General features: G+C 34.9%; 3 protein-coding genes across 3 annotated transcripts in view; all 3 read left to right on the forward strand.

Moving 5' to 3' along the window:
- Nucleotides 1–971: 971 nt before the first annotated feature.
- On the forward strand, nt 972–5,334 carry LOC114515549. Its single transcript, XM_028534832.1, has 3 exons — nt 972–1,268; nt 3,656–3,891; nt 5,155–5,334. Exons 1-3 carry the CDS (start codon nt 1,124–1,126, stop codon nt 5,332–5,334), a joined length of 561 nt encoding a protein of 186 aa, XP_028390633.1. The 5' UTR covers nt 972–1,123.
- Nucleotides 5,165–24,183, forward strand: part of LOC114515660 (uncharacterized skeletal organic matrix protein 5-like) — a 32,399-nt gene continuing 13,380 nt past the window's right edge. Inside the window, exons 1-3 of the mRNA XM_028534956.1 lie at nt 5,165–5,218; nt 6,102–6,150; nt 6,519–6,679. Coding sequence (XP_028390757.1) covers nt 6,147–6,150; nt 6,519–6,679 — 165 coding nt within the window. The 5' untranslated portion in view covers nt 5,165–5,218; nt 6,102–6,146. The remainder of the gene's footprint in view (nt 5,219–6,101; nt 6,151–6,518; nt 6,680–24,183) is intronic.
- Nucleotides 12,080–23,285, forward strand: LOC114515659. The gene is made up of 7 exons (XM_028534955.1): nt 12,080–12,135; nt 13,529–13,683; nt 16,767–16,999; nt 18,402–18,456; nt 19,406–19,454; nt 22,106–22,238; nt 22,439–23,285. The coding sequence occupies exons 2-7, from the start codon at nt 13,554–13,556 to the stop codon at nt 22,955–22,957; spliced, it is 1,119 nt and encodes a 372-aa protein (XP_028390756.1). The 5' UTR covers nt 12,080–12,135; nt 13,529–13,553; the 3' UTR covers nt 22,958–23,285.

The following is a 24,183-nucleotide window of genomic DNA, read 5'->3' on the forward strand; positions in this document are numbered from 1 at the left end:
CAAAACTAACCGCGTTCCACTCCTGCACGTCGCCGCCATATTAAATTTTAACCGCTCGAAGGTGGAGGTCTGGTTCGGTACCCAAGCAGCCTTCATGATCCGCCATGTTTGGCTTCACTTTTAGATTACGCAATGTACTAGAACAAGCCTTCCATATTTTTATAGAGTTCACTGGACGCCTTTGTTTAATTAATTCTTCCCAAATGTCGCTATATTGGTGCATTTACGGCTAGAAATGCACGAGTATTTCAAAGCCTGCCTTTTATAGTTGTGGACAGGGCCGCCGAAAGAAATTGTGGGGCCCGGGGCAAACACCGAAGCCCTATGACGTCATGGTTTTAGATATCTGCGAGGCATAAAGTACTTCAAAGCGATGTGAAAAAGTTAAACAAACAATCTTAGAAAAAATAAAATAACAATGACTGTCACTCGAACTTTCGACTAGTGTGCGAATATTACCATGAACCCATGCAACATTTTTTATAGTGCTTTAATTTTAGGTTCTTTCATCTGGGCCCGGGGCATGCATGGGTCTTACACCCACAGCCATGGGCTGGTAATTACATTATCCCATGATCTTAGCCGAGGTTCAACGAAGCGTAGAGATGATTTTAAGTTATTGAAATGTGCCTATAACATCTGTTACCATCCCGTGAATATTATTTATATTATTTCAATACCTCCCAGTTACATTGTTGAATCTCGGCTAGACGGGTTCATGTAAACAGACCCTATAGTCGTATTATAAAGCTGTCTTGGCGAAGATTGCGCGGTTTCTGAGACATATTCGCATCAAGACCGAGTCAACGCGTGATAGCATAATGGCATGCAGCCGACATACGTTAGGAGCCATTAAATTTCTGCGTTGTGACGTACGTATTTGAGGACAAACCATGGTCCTAATTGGCCAACGGGGAGCGTTAGCCATTTAAGAGCATGTTTTGTTAGATTATTTATAAAGTTGAAGCAGCTCGAACAGCGAGAGAGCGTTCAACTGCGCCTTGAATTAACGTTTTCTTTCGGGAAAAATATTGACTATTTGTATTTTTGCAAAGTGTTAGGAGGTAAAACGGAATAGTGATTTTGCGTTACTGGCAAGACATCTGTTGGTATAGTGAAAAGTATGGCAAAAGAAATTGGCGCCTCTTCCTGTAAAAGGAGTACGCGACGTATTCTTAAAATATTTTTCCTGAATTTCTGGATAATAACGTTAAGTTCACAAGCGAATGGTAAAGTGACGGACATTTGTTACGGCGGTCCTAAAGAAGGTCAGTGAGATATATTATGCTCTTATGCGCTGAGTTACTGCATGCATAGAATGAGGATAACTGTGAAATTGATTGCCAGCCTTAAGCGAACTAAACCCAATTGATGCTTTTTCCATTATAAAATGCCGCGGATGAAAAATGCAAACATTCATACAGAATAGAAAAATATATAGAAGAACGGAGCAAGAAAGTTTTATGTTCAAAGTTATTGAGTATTTTTAAATACACTATATACTACATTTAAATTACCAAATCCAATAATCAAAATATATGAGCATGCAGTGGCGTAGCCAGCCCGACAATTTAGTCATGCTATGCTAATATTTTAAAAACATGAAAACAATGAATTTCTAAAGAAATGAACAATGATAATAACATAAAGTTTGGATAGCATGACTAAATCGTCAGGCTGGCTACGCCACTGTGAGCATGGAATTAAGAGATTATCGCTGCGTGAACGTAAACATTTAAATCGTTTCGGCAAGAAGTCCTCTTATTGTATTTTACATTATTGGTGACAAAAAGCTATTTAACATAGCTTCTAATTGGTTCAGGATTTAAAAAGATCCAATCAAATGCATTGTTCGCAGAGAATGTTTATTTAAATATGAATATTAATTTTGAAACGTTGAGATGAACTGAAAGACGTCTTGGCGCGGGTTTCACCATGGTAACAGTTAATGCTCTTTCACAACAGGTACATTTACCTGTAATTAGTGACAAGATTGCTGACGTTTTCCATTTGAATATATCTTCAATTTAATACACGGACTTCACATTTAAACTAACTGTACTCTTCTGTTTGCCGACTGTCAGATTATTATTAGAAGCAGCTTCTTTTAAACGTCTTGTTGATCATGATCAATTACTTTGGTTAAATTCCGTGCTCTGAATTTTTTTGCATGTAAACATTTTTTTGCATTTCTATTCAGACAGTCGGTGCATTGTGTTATTTAAGATCTTGTTTCGGTAATGGTGATACAGAATTTTATCTTCTCTCTATAGTGCTTAACGATACTCTTTATTAAGGTAACTCCCATTCAGATAGTCAGTAAGAGAATATATGTTTGGAGAAAAAGGTGCATTTATTGAGGAGAATTATAGAAATGTTTTTCTCCTGCTTTTTTCCGGGTCCATATGCTTTCAAATTTAGTTTTACATCAACTTTTTCGGTTCAGACTTTAGTTAACGTCTTGCGTGTTGAATTATCCAACAACATTTCAAGCTACGCAAGTAGCGTAGCCACGTGAATAATTATAACCCAAATTTACATAGACAAAGTCGTCAAGCTGACTAGTGACTAAGCCATTGCTGCTGAAGAACGCCAAATACTTTTTGCTCTATGCATCTTATAATGAAACTGTGATTGTGAAAGATTTATTAAAAAATCTTCCAACCTGGCCCCATCGACATAATTATATTGCTTTATACTATACCTATCTACGTACTGAAAACGTTAATAGCTAAATCTTTTAGTGAGAAATACGTATTTTTGTTAGGTGTGACCTTAATAATCATTTAATAAACTGATAGTGCGCACGATATAAATTATATATTTGAAACTTTTTCTGAAGGAGTTTCCTTTTAGTTAGCAAGAACTAATTAGTTATTTCAACTTGTACACATTTATTATGAATTATACAATCCAAAATTTTCCAACCAAAGAAGGCAATAACGTCAGCCGACATTCAGACGCCATTGCGTATATGACAACGATTATATGGCAAATGGCAAAATTAATAATTAGTGCACAGCGACAGCCAACTTGTCACCATAAGTCAGTCCCGCGTTGATATTCAGTAGCATTAATTGTAAATCGAAAAATTATAATGACTCATTTTTTGTTTTACACCCAGACGTGTTGACGAGGATTTAACAAGATGTCTGTCGCATGTATGCTAATTAGCACTTTATAGATGATTTTGATAGCTCAACATATTGAAGTGTATCAAGAAGAAGTATTTTTCAAATATATTCGACAACTTGCGCTTTAGACTAATTTTTGAACGAAGCAACTAGAAAAAAATAAATCAAAGCTAGAAAGATCTTACTTAAATTATGAGTGCAAATGCAAAATACGGAAAATTTAGCCATGCGAAGTTGGCATATTCGAGAACTTCGCATGGCTATATTTTCCGTAATTTACAACTCGCAGCCAAACACTCAAAAATGTTATAATTTCTTCCCCATCACTCCAAAAAGTATTTCAATTTCTTTTTCATCATTACTGAGTAGAACTGTCGGGGATTTTGTTTTTGCTACTCACTGTAAATGAGCTGATATACGGTGAGCATCTTGACCAATCAGATTGCGGAATAGCTCATATACAGCGAGAAGCTATATTATAATATGTGCGTAACTATGGCTACTTCTTATTCTGTTTCCAGATCGCCGTTTGGAAAGTAATGCCACGATCTCTCTTAAGCTAGTTCATGTGAACTTTGCTATTGAGTGCATTCTGGAGTGTGCACAGGATAAAACAAGATCTTGTAGATCGGTTAACTACAAAATATACTCAAATTCTGAAGGAGAACTAAATTGTGAACTACTTAAAGTCGAAGAACAAGAAGAGAATTTAAAGAAGAACGAGAGTTATGAGTACTATATTGTCCAAAACAATAGAGTAAGGATGTATAATAATAGGAATGTAATTTTTTGACGTTAAATACTTCTGAATGTGATTAGGGAGCTTTAGCTGTGATTACGAGTAGGACTGCGAGAACAAGATTCGTATTAATTCGTAATAAAATATTCACATACAGAACTGATGCCGGAGTTATTCTAAGCTGGAGTTGCTACCACTTTATGAAATTGTAAGAAAATTTCAGGAGATGGAAGATTTCCAATTACTAATTTCCATATCTAGAAACTTTCTTACAATTTCAAAAAGTGGTAGCAACTCCGGCTTAGAATAACCTCTGCAGCTATGAGTCCAGCAAGTGCCGTTGCGTGTTCATTACGTGCACATTTTGAGAAAATTCGATCGCGAGGACACACTGAAAAGAATCTCCAGTTACACTTCTGATAATAAAAAAATATTGGATGAAGCTGAGCAGGATATCCAGAATAATTCAGGTTGAGGTCAATGTTATCTGCCGAAGCCGAAGGCTGAGGTAATCCCCCCTTACCCTAGCTAACCCTAACAACCCTAACCCTAACATTGACCGAATAATTACATTCAATTTTCAAAAAATTAATGGTATTTTGTAGACTTCTTCCGGTTTTTCGAATCTTTATTAGCGATTAATTTTTCCATTTCCTGCCTTGAAACTGATGTGAAATGAGCAATCGTGCTTGTAGCCATTAGCCATTCTAAATTTTATTATGTATATGTGAAGACAAGCTCGCGAATTTCCAGCGCTTGTGCACGATACCGCTGTAAAACGGCGGGCGATTTTCTGCCAGTCAGCAGACGATTACTTTATCTAATGAATAATGATATGTAATACCAGTTTTGGCTGATGGCGTGAGCAAACAACACGCGAAAATGACGAATCATGTACACTTATAGACGCACTCGTTGTCACTGCATAGTAAAGCTCCGGCCTATAACGATTTTGATTACCCAACACAACGAGATTAAGTGTGTCAAGAAGAAATATTTTTCGAAAATGCCATCTATCCTCCTGACAGTTAACTTGTATATCTTGCGGCGGTTCAGATTGATTTGATTCTTACATCCAACAACATATACTGTTTTGTAAAAACCTTCTCTAAATGATTAGGAATTATATAAAAAGCAAAAAAATCAATCCTGCATTTGAAATACCATTAGCTAACCGCTGCATTCTTAAATAATTTAAAATTCATCAAAAAATGGCCTGATCAAATTTATCTCAAGTTAGGCAAATAATCTAAAAAGAATGAACTCATTTTCTTTTCACAGAAAGTTGCTGATCATTTCCAATCAAATCCTAAGCCTTCGGCAACGGAAAAAACACTCGAAACAGGTAAGACGTGTAGAAAGCATACATTCGGTCAAATCGCGAAAGTGTTTCTTCAAGCTTTGCTTTCCACATGGAGGCAGATTTCCATTGTTAAACCAGGCCTTCATCACTGCAATTGAACAAGTTCTTGTTGCACTGATAAAAGTCCGGGTAACCAATGCAAAGAAGTTGGCGGGGGGAAAACGTGGGAGAAGGAAAAAACAATGTCTAGGAACAAGAGTTACATCAAAAGGGGGTCATTTTAGATACAGTCGTTATCTATATATATAGTCGTTATCTATATATATATATACAGTCGTTATCAAAAAGGTTGTCCCTATCAATATATATACAAATATATAAATATCAATCACGTGAGCATTAAACATTGTTTATTTAGCTCATTTTTGTCTTGTTTTTTTATTATTATCAATTTTGTTAACCTTACTATTATATTTATGAAATTTTTAACAAAGATTTTCACGGATTTCCAATAAAATTAACGTATGCAGTAAAATCACGTGACTGATATTTACGTATTTATATATATATTTCAATATGACAACCTTTTTGATAACGACTGTATATATAATATTATATATACATATATATATATACTATCTCAGTATTTATATATATATATATATATATATATATATTTTATCTCTGTAAATATATATATGTATATATATATATATATATATATATATATATATATATATATATATATATATATATATATAAGATCTAAAAGGTCGCTGAATTTTTTTTAATTTCTAAATGTAAAATCATTGTTATAATTATATAGAGCTGCATCGCAGAATTCCAAACGATAAACGATATCAAATGTGCCCAAATAATTTTATGCACTTTGCATATATTTTTTTTATATTCCATTGGTGTACAGTGGTTCAAAACTCTTCACGTTCATGCAATGAAATCCTAGAGAAAAATGGGTAAGTATCTTTGGTATCAGATTTCCAGAGACAGTTTGAGATAAATTTACATCAAATCATGCCTGACTTTGGGCTATTGAAGGTAGATCGCGTCCTACAAAGGAACTGCCTTTCGAATATCGTTCGCAATAATAATGCGTGGAATAAATTTAAGATTTCAGACATTAATGATTCACACGAACTTGCAAAATTAAAGGTTTTAAACCAAAATTCATTATATAATTAATATCTGATAAGATATTTCCTAAATTTCTGAATATTTGTATGTGTATTATTAAATTCTTAGTTCACAACACCACTTTTACATGCAATCAAATATTTTTACGTAAAAATAATTTCGTGGAATAGTAAACACAGTATTTCCGTAGCCATGATCCGAGCCTTTTTACAACCAAGGTCATCGCCAAGCGGTATTTATTCACTGCGAACTACGAGTGGGTCTTCGTACAGAGTTTACTGTCACATGGCCGAAATATCTGAATGTGGAAAAGGAGCTTGGACACTAGTTTTGAAAGTGGATGGCGAAAAGGTAAATATAACAATTTATTATATGCATGCCTGAGGTAAATGTCGCGCGCTGATTGGTTGATTATCGGTCTGGAAGAGCAGTTGCGTACGGGAGACGACAATTTGGGGGGGGGGGAGATTGTATTCATGTTGTGCCTTTCAGGTCTGTTAACATGAGTATATGAATATTTGCCCCACCCAATTATCGTCTCCCGTACGCCACTGTGGAATTTTTATACACACATATTCTCCGCTCGTGAAAACATTAATTATAGAAATCAAATTTTGGAAAAAGAAACGAATAAAAGCCATATGCCGTACAATGACGACGAGGAGCACTCTGCGGGTTGGGAGAGTTTTACTATCCTGTGGAAATAAATGACCCAAATGCCAAGTTTGAAGCTGAAGATATCAACGCTGAATAAAACAGCAACAAAAACAGCCAAGAAGAAATTGAAGAATTTATACACCACCAGAAAGCGAAAACCACGATATCGAAAACGAAAAGCGACACGAGGGTTTTCTAACGTTATTTGGAGACCATTAACAAAGGTGAAAAACAAATTGAGTACTTACTGAAAGCAGAACTTGACCACTTATTTTTCAAATTTTTCATCAATGTCCGTAAATCAAATGGCGACGTATACGAGCCGTCTACACTGTCAAGTTTTCAGAGAAGTTTACAACGATACTTGATACCTGAAAATGATATGGAAGAAAATGACAAATATTTTAAAGGACGGTGAATTCGAGAATTCGGGACAAGTTTTAGCTGCGAAAAGAAAAAATCTTGTAAAACAAGGAACAGAATGCAAACCACAAACAACGAGAGCACTTACGTGTGAGAGACGACGAGAACACTGTATTTGTCTCGGGCGAAATTGGTGATAGCTGTCCAAGCGCGTTGCAAAGAACTTTGTGCTGGTTTTTTACACGTTGGTTTTCGTGCAAGAGATGAAAGTTGAAAGTTATGCTTGGGCGACGTAGAACTACAAAAAGACCCAGAGGACAATCGTGAAATGTTAGTTTGGCTTGCTGAAAGAGGAACGAAAACCCGCTCAGGAACAGAGCAAGGTCACCATGTTATATCAAGTGAAGAAACATTTCCTCCCGTAAAGTTACAAGGTTTCTATCTTAGAAATGCGCGCTTACTGTCACCTAAAATTGATGAGTTGTCAGTTCCTTTAAATATGAAGTCGCTGGAGTTGGTTGCTAATACTGAGACGTTGCTTACAGATGAAATTAATAACCAAATAATATCCATAAATGGGTCTATCCTCGAAACCACAGGTCTTACAGTGGTGGTGTATCTGGCTTCGTCTCTACCGATATACCATATGTTAAAGGAAACATGACCTGGAGAATGAGGCTTTTAAGTGCACGTCGGTCTCTCTACGCCCTTATCATCTCCCAAGACAATTAGCTGGGCTAATTTGCTGTGTTTTATACAACCCGCCTGACACCGCTGTACAACAGGGATCTCGTATCCTATAATAGCGATAAATTAGATTTCGTTAAGCTATCCCATCCGGCTTCGGGCTGAGGTGTTGTTATCTTTGGTGATTTCAATAATTTGGATGTCGATGATCTTTTGATCCATCATAATATAAAATCAAACAAGTGCTGCCGAATTAATTGACATTGACGGCGATAATTAAACCGAGCAATAAACTATAAGTTGCATGTTTACAGTCGTTTGACTGTAAAAATGTCGGACGAACTGTTCCGAAAATTTTACAAACATTGTTTGTTTACAGCATTTTAATTGATTTTTTTCTAAAGATTTTTTTCCAGTATTTTTTTGTTTTGTTAATTTTCACTCTGCAAGCGCACCACCAGAAAACGACGGGAAAATACTCCTGAAACTTTTATTTTAGCAGCGAAATTTTATCTATAAGCCTGAAAAAAATTGCAAACTAACAAAGCTATGTAATAAATCCTTCGTCGCTCTGTCAGTACGAAAAACCTCAATAACTTTCTCGTACAGACCTCGCACTCGGTTAATAAGTAGTTAATATTTGTCCGAAATATTATAATGTCTGGACGGTGATTGCTTAAATTTGATGTCCAGGCAGCAAAGTATACATGCATGAAACAGTCTGAGAGTCTTCTGTAATCTGAGAGTCTTCTGAGAATCGTGTGTAGCTAAAACCAGCGAAAAAAGCGAAATAAAAAGCGGGAAAGAAGAAAAAAGCGAAAAAATGGACTAGAATTATTTCTAAAAAAACTATGATGTATTTAACAAATAGATTACAATGAACCGTTGTCTGTTCAGTTATAGTTACTCGCCCCGGCGGCTCGTGGCCACTTTTTTTGTTCTTATCACATATGACGTCATACCGTGTATCTATAACTGAACAGACAACGGTTCATTGTAATCTATTTGTTTTATATAATAAAACTGAAAAACGACGACTGAGATTGCTCGAGAATTAGCGAAAGGTCATTTGTTTCGACGTTAGCAAACCGGGGTTTTTTCTTTTCTTGTTGCTCAAAAACGTCAACTGCCTCAACTAAGTCTTCTTCAAGGTCTTCATTTGCCCAGTCAAGGATAAATTCTGGTAAATATTCAAATAATTCCGCCATTTGTTTGCAATTTAAAAACAAGAAAATTGCTGTGACGTCATTCCGTGCGTCTGTCCTCTTATAGATCATGGCTCTCGACCAATGAAATTGCTTGAATTCTTTACGTTATTATATAAAACTTAATAATAATAACTATGCATTACGTAGAACTTAATTTGCCATACATGTTTGTAAAAAATGTGTTTTCTACAAAAAATTGGTATTCACAAGCAATCACCTTTCTAACTTTTCTAAAGCAATTATTCGGTAAACATCACTGAATAAATATCTCGTCATGCCTTCTGTTTTTATTTAGCGACATATATTCACCTCGCCTTCGACATTCATAATTATAGGTATTTTAAATATTGTTGCTATATTAACAATGCAAAAATGAAGCTGTTACTGTTATATTTGAAATTCTTACTTCTTTTTGAAGGACACATTTTCACACAACTCCGCTTACTGGACCAACAAAGAAACATTTCGTGAAGAACATGGATTTGAAGGAATGACAAAAAAAGAAACAAAACTTGCTTCGTACTGGAACACAAAATTCACAAAGATATGCGTTGGAATGGAGAAGAGCGATAGCGCCGGTGTAAAATGGATCGTAATCAAACACGAAGCAAATTCTCTAATTGAAGTTATTGCCGATGAAGAATTCACAAGAATAAATGCTGGGAGGAATAATTGGGCATCGTTGATATCTGACTCGAAGTTACAGCCACACTGTGACAAAGAGGGTTTCAACATTCGTAGAGAAACTCGGACGTATGTGCGCTTCGGAATAGTCGCCAACAATGAAGATGACTGCCTGACGTGCAACTCATGCATTGGTTTCGGAGCTTCAATAACTGGCTGCAATAAATTCGTTAAACAGATATCATGTGGAAATATATATAGCTGTGGTCCTTGGATTAAACATCAGCATATTCCAGTTTTCGGATACATACTTGTCCAGTAACATCGCGAATGTAGGAAGAAAAACGAGGAAGAAACACTGAGACTTAGATTATTAGCCGTATCCTTAAATGTAGCGGCCAGGGGCGTAACTTTGCATCAAAATTTTTTGGAGGGCGGGGGTGTAACGTAATTTTGCCCGATTAAAAGGGCGTGGTTATGTCATTTTGCTAGTGAAGTAGGACATGTCGAAAGTTATGGTTTTGAGTTGTATATTTAAATATTGTTATCTATATTTGTAAAGTATAAATGTTAATAAGTATCGGGTACAAGCAAAATTTACTGTCATCTTGGGTAAAATTGCTTATGTTAAACATTTAAACAGTTCTGGGGCCGAACAGGATGCTTATGCGCTGCATTGTTAAGGGTGATTTCAATAGTATTAGGTTTTTTGGGACACGCATATGCCTTATTTATACGCCTTTTCAAACCAAACTTTAAGAGAGTTAAGTTCCAATTCTATAATGCATGATTCCTGGACAGGGACTAAGTTGAAATATTTCACTACAGTCGAAGTTTCAATAACATTTCGTTTTTTACGAAAAAAAACTTTTCGTTTACTGAAAAATATCCGCACGCGTAACTCACGCGTGATGATGGCGAAAGCTGACGTGATATCCGTTACTTCACTTCCGGTTTAAAATTTATAAATTAATTTTTTTAACAGCAAATCAGTAGGAAAAATGAAATTTTTCTATAGTAAATCACTTTCGTTTAGGGACACCCTGTATAACAACTTAGAAACTTGTAATCCTATAGTTACCCATACTACATCACTATAGTTACCCATACTAGTCACTCCCAATGGTGGAAATTTGATGATTTTTGTAAAAATGATAACAAACTAGCTTTTAACGCTAAAACGGCGGAATTCGTTTTTTTAGTTCTAAATATCTTTGCCTCAGAGCTGAACCTCAAATAAATAAAACGAATATTCAATGTTTTAGAAGCTATTAATATAAAACGTCTGCCCAAAGATCGATCTATATCTCAAATAAACAGTCGCATTTTACTTAGACTGAACGAATTACTACACTTTTAGGTTCACCTTCGACCCAATTGTCTTCAAAGTCTACCATGAAAATTTTATCAAGTTAGCTTTATTACTTTTTGAGTTATCTTTTCCCAAAATAAGGAGATTTCAAATTTGCTAAGGAAAACGTTAAACGGTTGCCAAGCACAAGTTCTGAATAGATTTCAGCTTTGTAGGTATATTCAATTTTAATCTTCTAGTCAAACATTTAGTTGCTTAATATCCCTGTTTAAAATGTCCATCTAAAAATTTTAAGAAACTGTAGGGAGCCACCTTAACACACTATAAAGACAGTCATTTGAAAAGGAATTAATTCCACGTAACATGAATAGATGAATATGGACCCCCCATTTGTCGTGCTGGTTACGCCACTGGAGACTGCAGCTAGCGCTGTTTTCGTTTAAGGGCAGCATTTTATTTGAGGGAACTATTCTTTGTTCATACATGACAACTACTCAATTCAATTGATGATAACGACCACAATCATTCATTCATTCGGCCGAAAAACCCAAGACACCGGAGCCACTAAAGAAAAAATAAAACATAAGACAAATCAGCTTCCGTGTTGTCTTGCAAATAATTATTTTTCCGAGTGCGTCACTAAATAATTCATTTAGCTGTAATGTCTTTTTAACAACATCCCTCCATCCCTCATTATTGCTCATAAGCAGCTGTTTTAAAGCGTTTCGTAGTATTTTGTAAAAGCTTATGAGCCAAACATTTTAATACACAAATTTTGATACAGACGACCAGTTGATTGATTGTGTTTTATACCTAAGAAACCAGTTCAAGATTTTGAATTTTTATAGTTATTTCTTGATCTCGAGTCTCGTTTGATATTTTCTAAATCTGCAAACGGGTTTGAAATTATCGAAGAACTGTCGACTTTTGTGTAGATGTATATGGTTCCAAAGACGGTGAGTTTTATTGTATAATATTAATAAATAAAAATTGTCTATAAACACGGATAATTTCGACGATGTACACTCGTGCATATTTCAGTGTTTTCCCGGCAGCGGCGATTACTTAAATACGACTTTTTGTTATTACATGTTTATAATACTAATACGACTGATAATTTTATTGATTTCGTTTACTACAATTCGTTTTAGTTTACCAAAGTAAAGAACTAGGAATGCGCAAACATCGATGGAAATTCATGCATGCTTTGATCTATAATAATCATATTAGTTGACTTTTCTAAAGCCGGTTTTCCACTAGCGATATTTTTCGCGCGAAGCGACTTTATTCCTTTGTATTTGAGTAATTTGCTCCAGATGGTTGCAGTTGAGAGCTTTAGAATAAAAGTAAAATGTCGTTTCGCGCGAAAAATATCGCTACTGGAAAACCGGCTTAATGCGAATTGTGGGCAGTTATTGACAGGTAAAAATTAACATGTTTCTTCGTGTCATGTCAAGAAAAATTAATAATTATACTGCACGAGAAAGAATGGCATTTCAGCTTACCCAAAAATTATGAAAATGCAAAGTTTATCTAGAACTGAGTTTTATTCAGGGGCCATAGCCATGCATATAATTATTCGTCTGATACCGACTTGATGCGATTATTCCTGCGCCTACGGTGTGAAAAAAACCCCTCCCTCCCTCGAGAGGGCGAGATAAGCATGAAATTTGAACGGAAATTTTGGAAAATCGAGAGCGTCTCAAACATCAATGAATAATATCAATCAATAAATAGTTCAATAGACTTTTTCAGCTTGTATACAAATTAACCCATTTCAAATGACATGGTCTGAATAGTTAAGTTTTATTGACCATTCCATGATCACAACATCTGAAATGAGTTAATTTGCATGCAAGCTGAAATTGTGCATTGTAGGAACAGTTCGATCATAATGAGACCTAATGGATTACATGCAAGCTTTTCATTGTATTGATAACTTGTTATTAATCAAGCGCGAGGTCATGCATATACGGATCGAAATATCGGACAGAGGTCTTATTGTATGTACACAAACTGAAAGGCTCTGGTTTTTGTCAGTGAAAAATAAGCCCTCTGAAATTGTGTCGTTAGAATAATAAGGCTCACTTTTCGAGTGTTCTTCCCCAACTTGCTGTCGTATATGGTGTTTTATAGTTAACCTTAATTATTTCTATTTTGGTGTGATATAAAACAAATTTTAACCTCTTTGAATGGAAAATTCCCTCTTTCAAATCAAAGGGTTTTGTGGAAACAAAGGAATTTTGGAGAACAGTAGCATGTAATATGTTTCAGAGGTGGAGAGTTTACAATGAAGATTAAACATCTACCTTTACAGAAGCATCAATTTATTCTTTTATAAATTTACAGGCAAAATAATCAACTTATTTCTGTCATGAACATTCACGGAATTCGGTTATTCTACCTGCTGCTGCTGTGTACGCAGACTACCACTTGTAGTGATGACACTACCATGACATCCAGTGCAATGACATCCCGTGCAAATTTCAGGTTGGCAGCTTCAGGTACGCAATTGATTTTGAGTATTTTTTCCGGTACTAGTCAATGTGCTAAAGAAAAACATGGAGGCCTGTCTATATATATATATATATATATATATATATATATATATATATATATATATATATATATATATATATATATATATATACAGTAGGAGGCAAAAGTTTGAGTCCAGTCGTTGTAGAATTCCAGTATTAAATCCTGGCAGCGTATTCCAGTTAAGACATGCGTGCTAGTGTTTCAATACTGTAAACCATATTAATTGCACATTGTATTGGTCCTAATGATCTAAATTATAACAAAATAAAGTCCTTATTCCTTTACACTGCCCAAGATGGGTGCGAAAAAGGGCAAAGTGATGGCGCACAAGGACAAATAGTTGCATTAAGTATTGAAGGATTCTTTCCTCGTGAGATCGCAGAAGAAGTGAGAATTTCAAAAGGTGGTATGCAACTAACCTTGGAGAAATTCGAAGAAACTAAATCCTACTCAAGCAAACTTTTAGCTGCTTTGGTCATGCTGGGTTTGGCAATATTGAAAGATGTAATAGAATCGTGATTAAAGGAAAGTATTATCAAATTCTTCAAGGACATGGAATTTCATCTGGCACAAAGATGATCGCGCGTCTAAATACATGATAATCACCCTAAACACATGCACATCTCCTATGTGCCAGAAATCTTTTAGAAGCAAACTCGTTCTGGTGATCTCATTCTCATGGCATTTTACCTCAAATTCCAGATCTAAAACCTATGGAGCATGTGTAAAACCATTTTAAACGGAAAAGGGCGAGGCACAGACCCACCAGCCAGGATGACTTGAGGCAAGTGCATGGTCGACGAATGCTGGCAAGGTATTCAACGTGTGACCTTAAAAAACCTATGGAATCTATGCCAGCAAGAATAAAGGCCGTTTCAAGAGCAAAAAAGAGGGATACTAAGCATTGACATGTAATGCATTTTTGCATATTAACATACGTTAAATGTGTATCATAACATCCCATAGTTGTTGTGCAGCATGTATTTTTCAGTTCACTTATTTACTTTTTTCTAGTTCACTTTTCAGTAAGGTTTTCTGCAGAAAATTAATATATTCTGCTAAAACAATGAAATACAGTCACTGGACTCAAACTTTTGCTTCCTACTGTATATATATATATACATATATATATATATATATATATATATATATATATATATATATATATATATATACAGACTAGCGAAATTTAGCAAACATGACGCGACGCCGAAAAAATGGCGTGATATGGCGTAATCACACACTCAGTAAGACATCACGCTATATCCACGCCGTCTTCCGACGTTTTAAACGCGTTTTCCATGCACTATACATGTAGGCGAATTTGTTCTCGCGAACAGATAAAAAGTATACAGGAAGCGGTTTTCGCAAACCAATAACATCACCGGATTTGAGATATGGCTTTGTGTCGCGCGAATAAATTTGTCTAGTGGGAAACGGGTTTTGAAACGTCACGTAGAGGGCGTCACGTCGTGTTTTCTAAAATTGACTTAATAACTGAAGCAGGAAGTTGCGCGTGCGGCTGCAATCTTATTGTACATGATCACTTTTAGTGAGTTCTTGTGATAGATTTTTTTTACGTTTCCCTATTTTTACGGGGTAGAAGAATTGATGCAAAGATACATGCATTAACAAATCTTTTAAAAAAAAAAGAGTTCAATTATTATTATTATTATTATTGAAGACTCTGATTTTTCAACCTAAATTAAAGTGGTTAATAAATTATATCAGTAATGAAATATAAAAAAAAATTTACAAGACACAACTTACTAGATCTAAGAACAATTCTTGGTAAAAATGTATTTTTAAAACAATCGTTTTAACAGAGGAAATGGTCGTAATAGACGTTGCTTTTTAGTTCCTAACTGGTAAAATATCTCTTTGGCATGCATATTCAAGAATCGGTCTGATTACTGTTGTATACAGTGTAAGGAAGATCAATGGATGGTAAAAGGAAATTTTAATATTTTTTATTACACGACAATTAGCGATAATTGGGGGGTTTATTAGGTTTAATTCAGCACATGGAAAACTGGACACCTGAAAGGGACCAAGGGTGGTCAGAATAAACTACACAGCTAAATTTTAAATTCAAAACACCTTAATAATAACGTTATTGGTTATGGACTCAAAAGAATATTTTTAAATAAAAATCTATACCAATAGGATTGGATTTAAAGCTGTAGTAATTTATTCTGACTACCCATAGATCCGCCACTGTACAATACTAATTACTCGATTTCATGAAAATAGTACGAAAGAGTGATTGTGGTTATGATTAATGTGAATTAACATGCCCATGCTACTCTAAGTTACCGACCGGACAATCTAAAAATTAGCTTGACCATTGATAGCATGCATGCAAACCAAATGCTGCGGGTTTGCTTTCCACCGAGTGGGTAAATAGATTAGCACTATCACAATATTATTATGAAAATATTTTAAATATCACATTATTTCATCAGGATGCTTAAATCTTTATACTTCATGTAAAATAGTAAATAATCCACCTTTCACCGACTCAACAAGTCAAAATTTATGCATTCCGATCGGGTCAAAAAATTGGGAACAAACTTGCTGATTGGTCTAAAACGAAATCCCCCTTTTTTGGTGTCAGTGAAATTTCTCAGCCAATCTCTGTATTTACAGATGCACTCGAGCTCCATGAAGTATCTTTGCTAAGTGATACCAATATTTAGCTAGTACATATATCGATGATCAAGGAATGCTAAAAATAATATTGAAATGCTGCTGTTTTTACAACTGTTTATTTGTTTTACGATGTAATTATTCACGATGCTGCTTTCACTACTAACCCTCTCTATATTTTTCGACCATCTAGTACATTAAAGTGAATTGGATTTGAGATTTTATCAATTGTGAGGTTAATAATTAATTGTGAGGCTAAAGTTAAATAGCAAGAAAATCTGCATAATTATGAGTAATTTATCAACCTGTACGTTCTAGATTACTAAAGAGTTTTACTTTTAGTGGCAAATAATGCTTTGGAAATGTCTTTTTCTTTGAATCTGTAATCGTTTTGCAGATTTCGGGTTGGTTGGCCACGTAATTCGCCGATATGATGCAAGGAATGCTTTGGAATGTGCTCAAATTTGCTTGGCTGAGCACCCTGCTTGCAAATCGATAAATTTCAACAAGGGGAAAAAGTCATATGATGTTGACATGAATTGTGAGCTAAACAACGCTACAAAGTCAGAAAATCCTGAAAAACTTCAAGAAATGAAAAACGTTAATTATTATGAAGCAGTCACTTTGAAGGTATGGCTTACAAACTGTTCTTCGAAACATGTCCTCGGTCTAAAAGCATAGAAGGCCATGTTACACGGTGCAATTTTTCTTGCAAATTTCAATGCAATTGCACTTTTAAGAGATGTAAATTAGCGTATCTAGAGTATTCAAAATCTAAGTGCAAGAAACGTCCATGGAGTGTAATAAATATAAATGTTTCCTAGTTGCCAAATTTACGTCTCTCAAAAGTAGAATTCCATTACAAGTTGCAAAAAAAATTGCACCGCGTAACATGCAGGGCCTCAATATGCATGGGCCTCAACGTAGCCAGCCGTAGTAACCCGAAAACTATTGAAATCACTCATTGTTAAAATTTGAATGCCGTGCTCACGAATTTCAAGCCGTGGAGATTTAATGCAACTTATAAAATGCAAAACGCTTTGTGTTGCTAGGGAAAGGGACATGTCGAAGGTCATGGTCCTTGAGATGCACGTATTGTTATCCATATTTGTAAATTGTAAATATTGTTAATAGATATCATTTTTGCGTACAGGCAAATTTTAGTGCATCAAATTCATGCAAAACAAGTACGATCGTACTATAGGGACCAGGAACTGCGTAACCGAGTTTAATTTCTGAACTGCATTGTATTTATAACAATGGAGAGGACAATGTATTTCTAATCGTTTCCGTTTACTTATACAGGGTGTCCCAAAAAAAAGTCCCTTCTATTGAAATCAAGCCTTTGTTAGAATCTGATTGCTTTAATATTATGATAAACCCAATTGAAAGCAAGACGCTTTATTTGAATGCCTCAACCTAATAACTATGCTATTTACACACTACTGCGTTGATCATGCATTCAAATCAACAAAGGCTTCATTTCAATAGGGGGACTTTTTTTTGGGACACCCTGTATATAGGCTGAATATTAATGATATGTATATATTATTTGCTGCAAATATATCAAGAATTGCTTGTAACTTGCTTCAAAGGTCAAAAGTAAAAATTCGAACTCCGTCAATCGATGCGGAATATTGCTTAGAATAATTGTGCCAAGTTTCATTCCGATCAAACAAGTAATGAAAGAGCCTTAGGGTTTTTTTAAAGAGCGTCGCCCCCTAACAACAACAACAACAAGATTAGCAGCGGTTAGGGACCAGTTCCTGGTCCAAAAATGCGTATGACAAACATTTATACACCTGTGGGTCCCAACAGAGTGCCTAGGCATGCAAACTCTAACAATTGCATTGTTATGTGTGATTTCAATAGTTTTCGTTTTTTTTGAGACACCGTGTATGAATATGGGCCCCCCAATTATTGATGCTGGCTACGCCACTGAAATCTATGAAGAATAAAGCATACATATGGATAAATTTCGGCCCATAATATTGAAGCGTTTCAATGTTTGTTTGATTTTTATTTCATGTAGGAAGCGGCTGATAATCCTGAGGTAAATCCCAAACCTTCAACGACACAAGAAACAGGTAAGACATGTGGAAGCGTGAATTATTCCAAAACATTGTTTTGCCTTTAGTTTCGAGTTGAAAATTCCGTCTGTCTGTCTGTCTGTCTGTCTGTCTGTCTGTCTGTCTGTCTGTCTGTCTGTCTGTCTGTCTGTCTGTCTGTCTGTCTGTCTGTCTGTCTGTCTGTCTGTCTGTCTGTCTGTCTGTCTGTCTGTCTGTCTGTCTGTCTGTCTGTCTGTCTGTCTGTCTGTCTGTCTGTCTGTCTGTCTGCCTGCCTGCCTGCCCGCCTGCCCGCCTGCCCGCCTGCCTGTCTGTCTGTCTGTCTGTCTGTCTGTCTGTCTGTCTGTCTGTCTGTCTGTCTGTCTGTCTGTCTGTCTGTCTGTCTGTCTGTCTGTCTGTCTGTCTGTCTGTCTGTCTGTCTGTCTGTCTGTCGTCTGTCTGTCTGTCTGTCTGTCTGTCTGTCTGTCTGTCTGTCTGTCTGTCTGTCTGTCTGTCTGTCTGTCTGTCTGTCTGTCTGTCTGTCTGTCTGTCTGTCCGTCTGTCTGTCTGATAAGAGAGATCGGTGTGAAGATCCAAATTAAACTTAGCAGATAACTAAAGCCCATTTTCCACTTAATTAAGCGGGAAAACTTATAAAATTGAAATAAATTTGTCCCACGGGGCTATGTGCACACGAGCGTCGCTAGCGTTTTCAAAATTGTTCCTGAGAAAAATATGCCTAATATATGTTTTAAATTTGCTGCAACGTCTATTGTAAATTGATGCTGTAAATTTTTTTTTGCAAGAAAAAAATGCAAAATCCTGGAAAACTTTACCGCGGGGGCATAGTCTGAGCTAATTCGTAAACATGCAAACATTTAAAATTAGCTAGATTATATTATATACACTTTGCATTTATTCTTTTCCATGCAGTGAGTGTTGAATTGTTGTTAGATTATTAATTTAACGTATATTTTTAATTTTCTTGTAGTGGTTGAAACGCTTTTACAGTCTTGCAAAGGAATCCTGGAGAAAAATGTGTAAGTATGCAGTGTAATGCATGCAGCAAGTGTAGTTTGAGATAATTTTTTCGTTCACATCATACTGACTTTATCACATTGTGCTACCGAATGTAGACCGAGTTTGACATAGATTTCGAGTTTCGGACTGATCGCATGTGGGAAGATATATATATATATATCAATCATATTACACAACATATGCATTTCTAATTAGATTTCGAGTATCTATCTATCAATCTATCTGCGGCCAACGTTTTTGCAAATGGGTGTATATATATATATATATATATATATATATATATAAATATATATATAATAAATATATATATATATAATATATTATTTATAATATATAATATATATATATAATATATATAATATATAATATATATAAAGATAAAAAATAAACTTGGTTTACTTCATAAGATTTTATTCACTACAAACTTGTTTCGTATGACAAGCAACGCTTGCCACACTCATCAGGTGAATTTAAATTCACCTGATGAGTGTGGCAAGCGTTGCTTGTCATACGAAACAAGTTTGTAGTGAATAAAATCTTATGAAGTAAACCAAGTTTATTTTATTTTATCTTTATACTAGCTCTATACTTTGGTATATCGAGCACTCTACTCATATATGATTCTAAATACATATTTGATATATATATATATATATATATATACAGTCGTTATCAAAAAGGTTGTCCCGATCAATATATACATATATATATATATATATATATATATATATATATATATATATATAATATATATATATATATATATATAAATATATAAATATCAATCACGTGACCATTAAACATGGCTTATTTTGATCACTTATCACTTGTTTCTTTATTATTACAATATTGTTCACCTTACTATGACATTTAAGAAATTTTCACGACAGATTTCCAACGATTTCTCATAAAATTAACGTATGTAGTAAAATCACGTGACCGATATTTACGTATTTATATATATTTCCATATGACAACCTTTTTGATAACGAACTGTATATATATATATATATATATTATATATTATATATATTATTTATAATATATATGTATATACACCCATTTGCAAAAACGTTGGCCGCAAATAGATATATAGATAGATACCCGAAATCTAATTAAAATTGCATATGTTGTGTAATATGATTGAAATCCTATGCAAATGTAATCATATGCAATTCTAATTAGACTTCGAGTATCTATCTATCTATCTGCGGCCAACGTTTTTGCAAATGGGTGTATATATATATATATATATATATATATATATATATATATATATATATATATTAATATTACTTAACGTTTGCAAGGTCCGGATGAAAAAAACTGTGTCCGAGGTCTCAAAAACAGCCCGCGCCCGCAGGCCGAGGGACATTTTTGAGACCGAGTCCACAGCTTTTTTGCATACATAGCGAAGCTACCGGTAAATAACGTGTTTAGTTTTTTAACCTTGACTTTATTGACTTTATCAAACACAAAAAAATACATCAAATTTAATGAATAAACCATAAAAAATATATAAATTCTGCATGCAATTTCAGAATTTTAATACATGAACAACTCCTTATAAGGATATCCTGGTCAAGAAACAGCCAATGAAATGGCCAATATTGTTACCATAACAACTAAATCACGGCAAATCGATTAAAAAAGCAAGGTATTGACAGGTGAAAGGAGACGTAAAAAATCCAAACTAAGAACTAGTTTTTCGGGTGCTTTTTTTTAACAGTCTTTTAGCCTTTTCCAAGAAGGTTTTCACACATTTTATTCGTACTTTGCTTTAGTTTTGTCGTTTTGCTTACTTTTTTCGCTTCTCAGCCAAGCAGATTGCTTCATTTACACAGTTAAGAAATAAATTTATTTATTCATTACAATATTCATATGCAACCCTACAACCAATAGCAGTGGCGTAGCCAGCATCAATATTTGGGGGGGCCTTTATTTATGTTAACAGACTGTAAAGACAATTGATTTGAAAAGCAATTAATCCTGCGTATCACGAATATATGAATATGCCCCCCCGAATTATCGTTCTGGCTACGCTACTGACGAATAGCTGCTATAATTTGGGATCCTAGACATGCTATTGGACATACTTGAACTGATAATTTTCAGTAAAAACCATAGCTAAGAGTGCGTAGGTACAGAACAAAATATTTCCTGTTGGCCTTGGAGAGCACTTCGGGTTTAATATGAAAACAAGCAAAAACTTTGAATGCTCTAATGTATCAGTCTCCTTATTTAAACATCCGTAATTAATTCACACATTCGCATCTACGAAAAGGAGAAAATCGCACATAAAATCGCACATAAGGCCCGTTTACACTTGGCGATTTTCCCTGCGATTTCATGTGCGATTTTCTTTCTTTGATAGATGAGAACGAGTAATAAATTATATACGAGCACCGATATATTTGTACAGACTAATCTTATCAGCGGACAACTTACATAAAACTGAGAGCAGTGTGAAAACGAAAAGCTTTTAATTTTTTTTGCGAAAACCGCTGGAAAACTGAGCCCTCTTTTTTGGGAGGAAATTTGCCAAATTTGATCAACGTGATCAGTTGTTATTAGATCGTTACGTCAGATCGTTACAGATCATAAATTTGTTAAAACTCATTTACATTACCAGAGCCTTTTTACAACCTAGATCATCACCGAGCGGTATTTATTCACTGCAAAATATGAACGGATCTTCGTACAGAGTTTACTGTCACATGGAAGAAATATCTGAATGCGGAGCAGGAGGTTGGACACTAGTTATGAAAGTGAATGGCGAAAAGGTAAACATAACAATATTGGAAGTAGCTACTTGATGCTTATGGGACTTATTTCGAATTGATATAGGAAAAAAGCAAAGAGGCTAAAAGTTTTTCAGAAAATTTGATTGCTAAATATTTTCTTATCACATTCAACTATTTTATTTTTCCTATTTGCTGATGATTATCGTAATTGATTGGAAATTTTTTGGAAATTCCTACAGAACACATTTCATTACAACTCGCCTTACTGGGGTGATAAGAAAGTTTTTAACGAAGACGATGGACTCGAGGGAATGTCAAAAAAAGAAGCAAAACTCCCTTCATACTGGAACACGCCATTCACGAAGATATGCCTTGGTATGAAGGACAAGAGCCACAGTGTAAAATGGATTGTGGTTGAACACACAGCAAAGTCGCTTTTCAAACTGGTCGCAAATGGAGAATTTACCGAAACAAAAGTGGGGAAAAATCAATGGAAATCACTCATCACTGACTCGGAATTACAGAACAACTGTAACAAAGAGGGGTTCAACATTGACGGAGGACAGCAGACGTATTTGCGTATAGGGCTGGTGGCTAACAATAACAACGACTGTAAGTCGTGCAACTCTTGCATTGGTTTTGGTGCTTCAGTACGTGGATGCGATGGCAAGATAGAAGATATGGCATGTGGCACTTTATACAGGTGCGCTGGTTACTATATCAATAAACCAGTGTTTGGATATATACTTGTGCACTAGCATCGCAATTTTAGGAAATTCATTCAAGTTGATGAGTACTTCGTTGTAACGTATTTAATTTGGGTGCAAGAACCAAATTAGAAATATTGCCTGTGGTAATATTTATGACTGTGGGCAAACTTACATGAGTACCCCAGTTTCCGGATACATATATGTGCAGTAGCATCATAGTTGAATTGAGCATGTTTGATACAGTGGCGGAAATATAGGGGTAGTCAGAATAAAAAAAAGTTATTTTGAAATCCATAGCGAATAGCGTTGTTTAAGTTTAGCTGTGTATTTTATTCTAACAAATCTAACATAGATCCGCCACTGGTTTAATAGAAACGTTGGGATTTAGTCTTTTGTATTATGATTATCATTGTACGTATATGCTATAACATGGTATTAATAATCGCAATCATTCCACTTCAAGTTACAGCAGACAGCAGACTTTCTGGGAAGCCAAACGGCAATTTTACAGAATTTGAGGTTCATCGCTTCATTTAATGTATTTTCCCGTCTGTAAAGGCATTGAACGTGCCTGGAGTTTTCGAAAATCGTATCCATTTGCCATTTAATGCCTTTTAGTATGAATCAATTTTTTTAGTAGTTGGTGACTGAAATGACAAATCAGATTTAACTGCCAATTAACTTTTTCAACTATCAGAATTTCTGAGTTAACTGCAATTTAAGTACGCAAAATGTAGTTAAGAGTATTTTTGTTAAGAGTTCACGTATAATGTGAAGTTTAAACCATCTTTTGATCTCTGCAACAACTATAGAAGAATACCTACAAATTGAAATATTGTAAGCTTTTTTCCAATTCGTTTTGGCAGAGATTTACTTTAACACAAGTGATACAATCCTACGAATTTGTAACTGTAGCGGCCACGATTGTTTGACCATTTTGGTCTTATTTTACTGAAAATTACGCGATAGAAGAACAACAAGATTCCAAAGCAAAGATCAAATGATATCAACTTTCATGTAATTTACGTAAACTATAAACAAATAAATTATACAAAGAAACAATTTAGTATAGAGCTACCTGCATGTACTACCGAGGAATATCAACAGTAATATTAATTACATATCTAAACCAAACAATTGCGTTTTGTGCGGATTATACTAATCCTTTTGTGTTAAACGCGCTATGTCATATTATACAATTGACAAAATAGTCCCGCCTATAAAAGTAAATTAAAGTCAATTTATGCTAATTGTGATAACGTTTGTGATTACAG

The sequence above is a fragment of the Dendronephthya gigantea genome, unplaced genomic scaffold (assembly GCF_004324835.1).
Source record: "Dendronephthya gigantea isolate DGI-Jeju-01 unplaced genomic scaffold, DenGig_1.0 000004F, whole genome shotgun sequence".
NCBI lineage: Eukaryota > Metazoa > Cnidaria > Anthozoa > Malacalcyonacea > Nephtheidae > Dendronephthya > Dendronephthya gigantea.

What these genes read in the sequence shown, in the direction of transcription:
- LOC114515659 (XM_028534955.1), top strand. Translation starts at nt 13,554, where the DNA reads ATGAACATTCACGGAATTCGGTTATTCTACCTGCTGCTGCTGTGTACG. An exon ending in ATGAAGCAGTCACTTTGAAG is followed by an intron (nt 17,000 to 18,401) that starts GTATGGCTTACA and finishes TATTTCATGTAG; the next exon opens with GAAGCGGCTGATAATCCTGA. An exon ending in TGAAAGTGAATGGCGAAAAG is followed by an intron (nt 22,239 to 22,438) that starts GTAAACATAACA and finishes AAATTCCTACAG; the next exon opens with AACACATTTCATTACAACTC.
- LOC114515549 (XM_028534832.1), top strand. Translation starts at nt 1,124, where the DNA reads ATGGCAAAAGAAATTGGCGCCTCTTCCTGTAAAAGGAGTACGCGACGT. An exon ending in TTACGGCGGTCCTAAAGAAG is followed by an intron (nt 1,269 to 3,655) that starts GTCAGTGAGATA and finishes TTCTGTTTCCAG; the next exon opens with ATCGCCGTTTGGAAAGTAAT. An exon ending in ATATTGTCCAAAACAATAGA is followed by an intron (nt 3,892 to 5,154) that starts GTAAGGATGTAT and finishes TTCTTTTCACAG; the next exon opens with AAAGTTGCTGATCATTTCCA.